This window comes from Equus przewalskii, chromosome 6, assembly GCF_037783145.1.
Source record: "Equus przewalskii isolate Varuska chromosome 6, EquPr2, whole genome shotgun sequence".
Classification (NCBI taxonomy): Eukaryota; Metazoa; Chordata; class Mammalia; order Perissodactyla; family Equidae; genus Equus; species Equus przewalskii.
This window is the reverse complement of record NC_091836.1, coordinates 52,453,840-52,465,890: the sequence shown is the minus strand read 5'-3', so window position 1 is coordinate 52,465,890 and position 12,051 is coordinate 52,453,840. Positions and strand designations below refer to the sequence as shown.

The window sequence follows — 12,051 nt, the reverse complement described above, 5'->3', positions numbered from 1 at the left end:
ATGATTATTGTCATCACCATCACCACTACCACCATCATCATTAACATTAATGTCATCAACACAACTATCATTATCATCACTGATGTGGGGTCGGTGAGCCGAGGAGTCAAAAGAAAGATTTCTTAGACTCTCAAGATCTGGCAGTAGTGCTCTTTTATTTAGAGAATAGTATAGAATAGCATGGGGACAGGACCCATGGGCAGTCAGAGATGCTGCTGGCATGGGGAGCTGCTTGCTGCCACTGCTGGCATGGGGACAGGACCCATGGGCAGGCAGAGCTGCTGCCAGCATGTTGCTGCTGCCGCTTCTGCTGCCCCAAATTGAGGATTAGAGCTAAATTTAAGGCATAGGTATGTGAGTTGTCTCTTTACAAGACAAAGAATATGTAAAAACGTTAAAATGGTATCAGTGCCCATATGGTCTGGCCATTGGGCGGTCCCACAACTTTTAGATAAGAATCAAACCGGAATGAGTAAATGGCAGAAGTCACCGCTTGAATATTATCCTCAGCTAAAGACAAAGGAGGATTTGGGGGGGGTGGGGGTCAGTTACATGAGGTTGCCAGATAGTAAACAACTTAAGTTCTTGCCTCTGGCATTGATTAAGAGTTTCTAGAGATAAGGCCATCCCTCTTCTTCCTGGCACAGAGAGGAAGGCATCTTTACAGATGGAAGTTTCCCTTAGAAATGTAAACGTTTCCCAACAAAGGGGCAAGCAAATTCCACTCCTCAGAGCCTGCTTCTCATCTGCAGTTTTAAAATTAACCAGGCTAAAAATCCTCATCAGTCACCAGCACCACCACCAGCATCATCGTCCTCATCATCAACCCCACCATCATTATTATCATCATCACGATAATATAAGCTCAATGAGGACAGCGATGTTTTTCGGTTCTATGTTCCCTGCCATATCCCCAGGGCCTGGCACAGAGTAGGTGCTCAATAAAGGTTGTTGGTTCACTCATTATCACTAGATTTACTATGGCTTTTCATCTTTATTTGAGAGATTAATGTCAGAGATGTTCACACTCCTCAGGCACTCTCTAACAGATGTGCCATCGACTGTACTCACCTGTGGGGCTGGAGAAGGGGGCTAGAGTCCCAGAGGTTCCCAGGTCCACTGTGGAGGTCCCAGGAGCTGAGGAAAAGCCCTCATCAGCGAAAACAGAAAGGCATCACATGGCAGAAATGCCAGAAGGACAGACTATGTATTGGGCTTGCTGTATGTGGGGATTGAGCTGGAATTCTCTCTGGAACTGGGGAAGAGGGGAGGGTAAATAACTTGCACCCTCCCAGGAACTCTTTCTCTCCTGGAGAGGACATAATTGTGCCTGAGGAGGGGTCTGCTCCTTCCCCGCCTGAGGTGGAGGGCACTAGGCATCAGTGGGATACTCACTGCTGATGATGAGTTCAGAACTCTGATGGGTGAAACCTGTAGCAAGAAGAAGGGATGATAGTGGATGAGAGTTAAGGGAGAGGTGGGGGATCAAATAGGGATCAGGGCTACCCTGGTGCAATGGAGGGGGTTTCACGAGACAGAGGCTATGGGGGAGTCTCCATCAGCACCCTCACGTCATGAAACAAGGCCCTGAGGATGAAGTAAGCCCAAGATGAAGAAGAAACCACAAGGTCCACACCTGAATCAGCACATCCAGAGTGCACAGCCGAGCCGCTAGGAGCCAGATGGAGTCTGATCTCAAGTTAGAGAGCAAAGGCTACTCAGCGAGGAGGAAAAGACTCTGACCAAATCACAGCTGCTCACCGTTAACATAGAGACTGTTCCTGTCCAGGGTGTAGGGGCCCATCATGGTGACACCATGAGTCATCTGGCTTAGCTCCCAGTACAGCCGCTCTCTGTCCAGTTCAGGGCCTTCAGGGTCATGGCGATATGTGCAGATGGCATCCATTCTAGTGGCTGTCTCGTGCTTTTCAGGCCTGGGTAAAAACCTCCACATGGTTGGTCCAACTATCTCTCCTTCTATTCATCCTTCCCTCCCTCTCTCTGCCAGTCCCTAAGGCAGAATCTTAGGAAGGCCTGGTTTTCAAAGGAGCTGCTTCAGGGAGATTCCCTTCATAAATAACTAGGACACCACAGAACTCCAAGCCTCCTGCATGCTGGGAGAGAAGCCTCTGAAAGCACTGGGTGTATGAAAGTTACAGAGAGGTACTATTGAGGGGGCTGAACAATCCTGGAAGATGCCAAATGGAACCACAACATCCAAATCCTGTCACAGGTTTTGATGGACACAACAAAGTGCCTAGGGTCATGCTGTAATGGGTGACAGTGGCCCCATGACATGTGACCAGGGCATGGCTGGTGACGTTTTTCTGCAGAGAGTTGGGGCTTTCAAACGGTGGGATCAGAACGCTAGTCATCCTCTCTAGATCCTGTGTACCAGCAGGGCTGGGACATTTTGAAAGAGACTTCAAGAGACTAAATGGCTTGAGAGAGATGCCTTTTTGGTGGGTGTCTGAAAGCATGACTTGTCCAAAGGAAAGTCTCCATGTCTCATCTTCCGTCTCCAGCTACAGGACATCGATCCACCTACCCATCCACCTAGTCACACACTATTATTTGGAGAGAAAGGGCTCCCATGCCCTGGGGCCATGGATGAAACACCTCCCATAATAACAACTACCAATATCAAATACTTACTATGTGACATGCCCAGCACTTTGTATTCACGATCAGGTCATTTAAGCTTCAAAGCACCCCTATGGGCTGTATTCCTCAAAGCATCCTCAAAGCAAAGCATGTAATCCTCAAAGCTTCCCTATGGCCTCGCCCACTGATGCAAGCCCCGCCCACTAGCCCCAGCCCGCCCATATCACCCATGCTCCACCCATACCAGCTCCTCCCCATTCATCTCACCTAAACTTGCTTTTCCTCCCCTCTTAGATTCTCTGGCAAGTTCTTTTAGAGAAGTTGTCAGATTGGTATTTTCCACACCCTGCAAGGTCATGATGGGGGCAGAGCAGCAGCGCTGCTTGAGGGCTAGGAGTTTGGATCTAGAACCCAAAATGCTGGAGTTGTTCTGTGTGACCTGAACAAGCTACTTAATCCCTCTGAGCCTTAATTTCACCTTCTTTTCCTGTATCATGAGGCTGTTGTGAGGACTGATGAGATTAAATATAAAGTAATAGCACAGTGCTTTGAGTCTCCGTAATTGTTCACTGCTGGTATTATTGTTGCTGTTGATGCTTGGTATCCATGGGGAGTAGTTGTTCTAAGTATGGACAAAGGCAGGGAGCCCATAGGTTAGGATCCACCCACCTGTTAGCTGTGTTCTTGGGGAGGGTCTCACCTGAGCGAGGTTAGTCTGCAGCCTGAATAGAGGAATCTCAGACTGCTATTCTTGAACAAGCGTTTGAGCTATTAGAAAGGAGAAGCGAGGTGAGAAGGAACCCTCGAGGGAGGCCAGGAGAAGCTGGGGAATTGGTGAGGTGAATGAGGAGGAGATGGTATGGGCGGGGTACAGCTGGGGGTGGGGCTTGCGCTAGTGGGCGGGTCATGAGTGAAGTGGGTGGGGCTGACACCGGTGGGTGGGACTCTCACCAGACCCTGCAGGATCCTATCTGTGGTGTTGAATTTCCAGGAGCCTGGGCGCTGCATGTCCTTCTCGTAGTGCAGGTTGGTGATGGTGACATTGAGGGTGAACGGCACCAAGAAAGGGATTGCAACTGCGGGGGGGAAAGGAAAAAGGAGGCCACGCCTGAGTCAGACCTGGGCTGGGCTCTAAGGCAACTTCTGGGGGCAGAGATGGAGGGTCGAGATCTGAGGAAGCAGGGGTTCAAAGTAGGCAGGTGGGCTACCTTAGGACCAAAGACAGAAGGCGAGATAAGGAGCAAAGTGAGATGCTATTAAGTGCGGTAGCGGGCATGTCCATTAGGATAGGTATTATTGAAAAAAAAAAGGGAAATAAACAGTGTTGGCAAAGGTGTAGAGAAATTGGAACCCTTATGCATTGTTGGTGGGAAGGCTGGTGGAGTTGCAATGGAAAACAGTTTAGTGATTCCTCAAAAGGTTAAATATAAGATTACCATATGATCCAGCAATTTTGCTCCTAGGTAAATACCCCAAAGAATTGAAAACAAGGACTCAGATGCTTGAAGACAAATGTTCATAGCAGCAGCATTCACACTAACCAAAAGGTGGAAATAACCTAAGTGTTCATCAACAGATAAATGAATAAACAAAAGTTGGTATATACAATGAAATAGTATTCGGCCATAAAAAGGAATGCACTCTTGATACGTGATATGACGTGGATAAACCTTGAAAACATTATACTAAGTGAAATAAACCAGACACAAAAGGACAAATATTGTATGAGTCCCCTTATGTGAGGTACCTAGAATAGACAAATTCATAGAGACAGAAAGTAGATTAGAAGTTACCAGGGGATGGGGGAGGGAGCTAAGGTGAATTAGTGTTTAATGGCTACAGAGTCTCTGCTTAGGATGATAAAGAAGCCCTGGAAATGGATAGTGGTGATGGTCGCACAGCATAGTGAATGTACATTTAATAATGGTTACAATGGTAAATTCCATGGTGGTTTCAAATCCCCTCTCAGCCCCTCCCCAGCCATGTGACCAGGGATATGTTCCTCAATCTGTCTCTACCTCCATTTCTTCAACTGCAAAATGGGGAGAATCATACTCTGTAGGGAAATTACGAGGGTTAAAGGACTATTTATTAAAGGCATTGTGCTGAGTGAAAAAACCCAAGCCCCAAAGGTCACATGTTGTGTGATTCCATTGATAGCCTCAAAATAACAAAATTATAGAGATGGAGAACAGATGAACGGTTGCCAGGGGTTGGGCTGGGCGAGTGTGATTTATAAAAGAGCGGCATGAGGGAGATGTTTATGGCGATGGAACAGTTCTGTATCTGGAATGCAGTAGTGGTTACAAAAAAATTTGCCTATATGATAAAATGGCATAAAACTACACACACGCACATACACAAATACATGTAAAACTGATGAAATCTGAGGTCTGAAGTCTTTGATTTTAACAATGTCGATTAATTTCCTGGTTTTGATATTGTACTACAGTTAGGCAAGATGTTAACCATTGAGGAGAAACTGGGTGAAGGATACAGGGAATGCTGTACTATTTTTTGCAAATTCCTGTGAGTCTATATTTATTTCAAAATAAAAAGTTAAAAAAGAAAGAATGGCACACAGCCTGGCACATAGTAAGTGCCAAACGACATGGGTATCTTTTTAAATTATTATCCATTGTAATTGCACTTTCAATTTCAGTCTCCCTCAATACATTGTAAACTTCATGCGGGGAAGGACACACCGGACTTAACATCTTGTCCCCTCTGCCTAGCACAGAACATGTGCCCAATAAATATCTGTCAAGCTAAATTCCCTGGCAGTCCCTGTGCTGGGTTCCTACATACGTTTTCATTTAACTTTCACAATGACTTTATGGAGTATTATTATTCCCACTTGGCAGGTGAGGAAACTGAGGCACTGAGAGGGTGAGTAAATTGCCCAAGGTCAACAGAGCTGGACAGATGAGGAGGTCCTGTCCCCTGTTCTTGAGGAGTTTAGAGCAGAGCAGAGGGTGCCCGTGGCCGCTCCAGGTTCCCTCGTGCCAGCCTCTCTCTGCAACTCCCAGGTCTTAGTTTTGAGGCTGAGCACCTTGACTTCCTAGATTGTGTTGGAGAGAGAAGTCACCTACCTGTGGAGCTGGAGAAGTGCGCTGGCACCACTGAGGTCCGTGGGAAAAGCACGGAGGTCACAGTAGCTGAAGAGAAATGATCTGAAGTGAGAATAGGGATTCCGAGTGGGGTATGGATGCCGCTGTGTGCATCTTTTCTGTCCAGCCTGAGCCATTGAATGTAGAGGGGTTGAATAAGACAGACAGGTCCTCCGGCTTCTTCTCCCACGGAGGCCCTGGAGTCGGGGGATAGGTTGCTGTCCACAAGAGGGCCCAGAGTGCATGGTCATCAGGGCCCTGAATACTCACCACTGGGAGTGGGCGCTGAGGTCCGATGGGTGTAACCTACAATGAGAAAAGGGGACAGAATTGGGATGCAAGCAGGGGAGGCATGTCCAAGACACATCCCAAGACCCACTAGCCCCCACCCCCAACTGAGACTTTGAGTCTAGATAGTTCAATCATTATGATTTAGGAGCAACTATATTTTGATCCTAAAGATCTGAGAAATCAAAGATCCAGTCCCTGTTTTCATGGGCTTGCAATTTACTTGAGAAGATAACTATGCCAACATTTCCAGAACATGGGTTTGCTAACTGTGTTTCTCAGGATCTAAGGGGGATTTTGAAATGTTGGCAGGGAGAAAGATGAATAGTCAGATTCTTGAATTGCCTTTGGCTTCAGACGGAGGGATATTCTCTTTTATCTGTCTCGAGAAAGGCTTTAGTTCCTCAGACAAGTGCACAAATCATGTCCCTGGATGCAGAGATGCAAAGGGAAGAGGGGGATTTGCAAATTGGAGAGCCTTGGGGGCCCTTGAGTCATCAGGGAGATTGCTCAGGTGGAACATGCTACATAGGATGGGTCCTGGGGAAAACTGGAGAGTCCACATCCTTTCTGTGGGCAGATTCTGAGCTTCAACTTGTACCTACTAAAAGGATTCTCACCATTGACATAGAGGCTGTCCTTGTCCAGCGTGAAGGAGCCCAGCTGGGTGACATCATGAGTCTCGTGGCTGAGCTCCCAGTATAGCCTCTCTCTGTCCAGCTTAGAGCCCATAGGCTCAGGACGGTAAGTGCAGACAGCATCAACTCCAGTGGCTGTTCCATTTTTCTCTGGCCTGGGCAGGGAGGAGCACAGGGATGGGGAGGTGGGGACTTCTGGAAGGAGCCCTGAAAGGCCTCACTGAGGGAAGAGACACAGAAAGTAGGAGGCCTGCTGGGCAGCCTAGAATGGCCTTGGTGCTGGGGAAAGTTGGAAATGAACAGGACAGTCAAGGTCCCTGAACATAGAGGATGTAGCACCTCCAAATGTTGACATTTGTGCCAAGTTTTAAAATGTCAATCGCCACAAGGCTACACACATCCTAACAACAGAAGCATGACAGACAGGTGGAAGGAAGGAATCTGGGAATTTGACAAGGTGAAAGAAGACAACGTCAAATTACTTAAAGCCCAGCTCTGCTACTCAAGTGCTGGGTGACTCTGGGTAAGTCTCTCAATCTCGCTGTGGCTCATCTTTTCATCTCTCAAATGAGGTAACAGTATAGATCTTACAGCACTCAGCACTAGTAAGGCTCAATAAAACGGAGTCATATTTATCAGGTATTAAGAAGACCGATATTCTTGGTGTGAATAGACCTTGCAATGAGAGAGATCAGCTTTTTGAAGGCAACACTGAGGCCAGCAGGCAGCCTAGGGTGGAGGTGGGGATGGGGCTGTGTGGTATTCCAGAGCCAGAAACATCTCAGGGCCAGTGGAAAGGGGAAGACATAGCAACATGGCTAGAGGACACTGGTGAGTATCTTTGGCTCTGGGGGCATTCCATCCTCAGACAAAAGGTCCATAACTGGGAGAGATCACACAGGGGTAAGGTGACCCAAGTGCACGTGTGGGGGTTCCCACATGCTGGAGTCATTCTCAGTACCTGGCTCTAAGAAGGGTTGTGAATAATTCACTGCATGTTCTCTATATGTTAGGTCATTGCTAAGCATATTTAATTTTAATCCTTACTGTGTTCACAAAAAGACTACAAATTCTTTGTGCCAATCAGAAGTGAAGTCTATTTTCCCATCTCTTGAATCTGGGCTTGACCAGGTGACTGGCATTGACCAAGGGACATTAGCAAACATGATGCAAGCAGAGGCTTGGAAAGCACATGTGCCCTAGGGCTTGCCAATACTTGCTGCCCTTGGAACTCTGAGCATGTGAAAGAGCTGAAGCTAGCCTGCTGGAGGATGAGAGACTGTGGAGGAGAACCAAGGTCCCCCAGCCAGCAGCTGACTGCAGACACATGAAGGAGCCTCATCTGAGATCAGCAGAGCCAGCCCAGGCAGGAGAACCTCTCAGTAGAATGTGGCCCAAATCACCATCCAGCAGAATTGTGGGCTGAATTTGTTATGCAGAAAAGCAAACTGAGCCCCTCCAATTGATAGGTGGGGAGGCTGAGGTGCAGAGATGTTCAGTAACCTGTCAGAGTCACACAGCCTTGAAGCAGGGGAGCTATGATTTGAACATAGGCATGTCAGACTCCAAATAAAATCGTATAACCACCATGCTTTACGGCTCAGTAATCCTTCTAGGGGTGGGCAGACATCCCAAGTCCACCTCTGCTTGATCAGAAAGCAAGATTTGGTCATTATTGGAGGATAGTAGGAGAAGGGAGGGCTTTCTGGGTATAACAGACAGGCCAATCATTAGTCAAAATTTAGGAAAAGCTGGAGAGAGAATTATGAATCCTCTAGAGGAAGGTTTCTCAGGCTTGGCACCACGGACATTTCAGGTCACGTAATTCTTGGCCCTGGGAGACCATCCTGTGCATTTTAGGATATTTAGTAGCGTCCCTGGCATCAGTCACTAGATACTGCCAGCAACACCCACCTTTGAGTTGTGACAACAAAAAATGTCTCCAGATATTATTGCCAAATATCCCCTGGGGAGCGAAATCACTCCTGATCGAAAACTACTGCTCTCTTGTGATGAAGCAGACATGGCTGACTAATTATTTTCTTGATGAGTTCCAGAAAAAAGATCTCTCTGAAAAGTTCAACTTTATCTCCTAGGATGGAGAGACTAACAGGATTCTGCATCTTCTGGTCCAGAACACAATGTGAGGCAGAGTGGGAGCTGGTGGTCAGCTGTCCCTGGGATAGTGGGTGCAGGATGTTAGGGCCCAGTTTGTGGTAACCTCCCCCATACATTGCCTTCGTGTCTACTCTGAAAGTCTAGTCTCACCTGAGCAAGGTCAATCTGCAGCCAGAATAGAGGGGACCGATACTGCTGTTCTGGAACAAGGGTTTGAGCTGGGGATGAAAGAGATGGAGGTGAGTAGATGGGCCAAGGTGCTGGGCAGGACAAGAGCAGACACTGGAGGGGCTCTCACCAGGCGATTCAAGATCCTTTCCATGGTCTTGAATAGCTCGGATCCCAGGGGCCCCATGTCCTCTGTGTAGTGCAGGCTGGTGATGGTGAAGTTCAGGGTGAAGGGCACCAGAGAAGGGCTCATGCCTGCAGCTGGAAAGGGAGAGAGGGAGTTCTTTATGATCTCTGGCTGGAATGGCTGTAAGCAATGGGTTTGAGGCTGTCCTTAGACTTAGTGTCCAGCGAATCAGGTTTGAGATGTCCCACCTGTGTCCCCCTTGCATCCAGCCAAACTTAAAGAGGGAGAGGGACCTCCACACTGGATGGATAATTTTAGCTGGAAAAAGAACCTCAACTCTTTTCAGCTGAATATATCTGAAGACAAACAACTGGCAGACATTTTGGTGGGAGGAATGGAAGCAAAGTCACTCTGCTGCCCCCGGGGCAGAGTTCTCCCTTAGCCTTCTGGCTTCTCCTTGAGAAAACGTGCAACTGCTGAGTGGTCAAGCCTGTTCCTCTCATAAGAATGGCCCCTGCCTCAGCTTTATTAACCATCTTTGAAGGTGGATTTTAGATAGAGTGATCACATCTCTTGATTTTCCCTGGACTGTCACATTGCACTCATGCAAATATTCATTGCAACCCCCCTTCTTTTCTCAAAAGTGCCCCAAGATGGAAAAAAAAAAAAAAACCAAACCTGAATGGTCATCCTGGGGTTAGAATATGAAGAATTAATAGGCCAAATGTCTGAGCTGGGTGATTGCACCCTCCGTATATTTCATCTGTGAGCGCTAACTATGTGCTAGCCTTTGTACTGGGCACTTCATCCACAGGATGCCAGCTCACCCTCACCACAGTCATGAGAGGTAAGTCTTACCAGTTCTGTTTTACAAATAGGGAAACTGAAGATTAGAGAGAATAAATTTTCCGAAGTCCCGAAGACAAAGAAATGGCCCAGCTACAATATCTTTTTGGCTCAAAAATAGGTATCTTTCTATTTGTGCACGTATGTTCGTAGAAGCACTGTTTACAACAGCCAAAAAGTGGAAGCAAACCCTGTGTCCATCAACAGATGAATGGATAAACAAAATATGATGCATCTATAAAGTGGAATATTATTCAGCCCTAAAAAGGAGGAAAATTCTGACATGCTACATCATGGATGAACTTTGAAGACATTATGCCAGGTGAAATGAGCCAGTTACAAAAAGACAAACGCTGTATGATTCCACATACAGTATTATATGAAGTATCTAGAATAGCCAAATTCACAGAGACAGAAAGTAGAATGGTGGGTACCAGGGGCTTGGAAAGAGGAATAGCGGTTGCTGTTTAATGGGTATAGAGTTTCATTTTTGCAAGATGAAAAGGCTCTACAGATTGGTTTCACAGTGTAAATATACTTAACATTATTCAACTATACACTGAAAAGTGGTTAAGATGGTAAATTTTATGTTATGTGTGTTTTATCACAATTAAAAATTTTAAGAAACAACAATATACATAAAAAATCAATATATTTTCCCCAGAAAATCCACATCTCCCCTATGACGTAAAGGTTGGGAGTTTGGCCTTGGATCCTGACTGTCTGCATTTGAATGCCAGCTCTGCTACTCACTAGATGGTTTACTGGACAAATACTTAATAACACAGTACCTCAATTTCATCCTCTGTAAAATGGTGGTAATGGTAGTAGCTTCCTGCTAGGGTTTGGGCAAAGACTAAATGAATTAAAATTCTGGTCAAGGTGGAATAAGCTCATTACAGCCCATCACCCACAGTTATCACAATCAAAACATTTAGACAAAATACAAAAATCAATTACCCCGGATGCTGAAAAGTAAATAAAAACAGGCAAATTGTGGAGGGCAGTCAAAACTTGAAGTGACTTGAACAAGGGTGAGTTTTACTCTTTTCATCCTTATTTTCTCTCACAAGTTTATTCGGAAGGCAGATCTTAGCATAGAACTGTGTATGAGGGAATGAGGGAATAGATAGATAAAGTTATCCTAAAAACCCTGTATTTCTGACCAGATGGAACTAGAAAATGGGGTTCCTGTGGGCCACAGAGGAGATATGATTACTTGTTAAAACAAACAAACAAGAACAAGAAAAGCATTCCTGCTAATAGAAACTGGAGTATACACAAACATAACGTTCACAATATATATTCACAATATATTGTGACATAATTACATGACATACTAAGAACCAGAAAAAAATGTATCCAGTCTTCAAGGGAAAGACAACTGACAGATGCAAACTCCAGGGTGACCAGATGTTGGTATGGTCAGGTACAGACTTTAAAGCAGCTGTTATAACCATGATTCATGAGCTAAAGGTAAACGCACTTGAAATAAATGTAAAGATAGAAGTTCTCAGAAGAGGAATGGAAACTATAAAAGAGGAATGAAACGGTTACCAGAGGAAATGGGGGTTGAGGGGTTGGCACAAAGGGTGAAGGGGCATGTTTATATGGTGACTGACAAATAATAGTGCACAACTGAAATTTCACAATGTTATAAACTATTATGACCTCAATAAAAAAAACAAATGGAAGTTTTAGAACTGAAACATACAGTATCTGAGATAAAAAAATTCACTTGATGGGCAGAATAGAGATGATAGAGAAAAGGGTCAGTGATTTTAGAGATATATCAATAGAAATTATTAAATCTGAAGGACAGAGAAAAGAAGATTGATAAAAAAATAAACAGAGCCTCAGGGACTCATGTGACAATATCATTTCATTGGAGGACCAGAACAAGAGAAATAAATTGGTGTAGAAAAATAAGTTGAAGAAATACTGGCTGGAACTTTCCCAAATTTCTTGAAAACATGCATTTTCAGATTCAAGAAGCTTAGAAAAATCCCAAACAGGATAAACTCAAAGAAAGCAACACCAAGACACATTATAATCAAGCTGCTGAAAACCAAAGATGAAAAACAAGTCGTGAAAGTATCTAGAGAAAAAAGACATCATCAGTCATGGAATGATTTGGTTTATAGCACATGTC

The 12,051-nt window shown here is 45.3% G+C and overlaps 1 protein-coding gene across 1 annotated transcript in view; it reads right to left on the bottom strand.

The window, feature by feature from the left end:
* The window catches only part of MUC16 (mucin 16, cell surface associated), a 77,923-nt gene that overhangs the window by 41,086 nt on the left and 24,786 nt on the right, over nucleotides 1-12,051 (bottom strand). The window contains exons 13-22 of the mRNA XM_070626623.1: nucleotides 9,057-9,187; nucleotides 8,909-8,976; nucleotides 6,623-6,795; nucleotides 5,985-6,020; nucleotides 5,697-5,762; nucleotides 3,556-3,680; nucleotides 3,305-3,372; nucleotides 1,762-1,934; nucleotides 1,396-1,431; nucleotides 1,072-1,137 (exon numbers count right to left, since the gene is read on the bottom strand). Coding sequence (XP_070482724.1) covers nucleotides 1,072-1,137; nucleotides 1,396-1,431; nucleotides 1,762-1,934; nucleotides 3,305-3,372; nucleotides 3,556-3,680; nucleotides 5,697-5,762; nucleotides 5,985-6,020; nucleotides 6,623-6,795; nucleotides 8,909-8,976; nucleotides 9,057-9,187 — 942 coding nt within the window. The remainder of the gene's footprint in view (nucleotides 1-1,071; nucleotides 1,138-1,395; nucleotides 1,432-1,761; nucleotides 1,935-3,304; nucleotides 3,373-3,555; nucleotides 3,681-5,696; nucleotides 5,763-5,984; nucleotides 6,021-6,622; nucleotides 6,796-8,908; nucleotides 8,977-9,056; nucleotides 9,188-12,051) is intronic.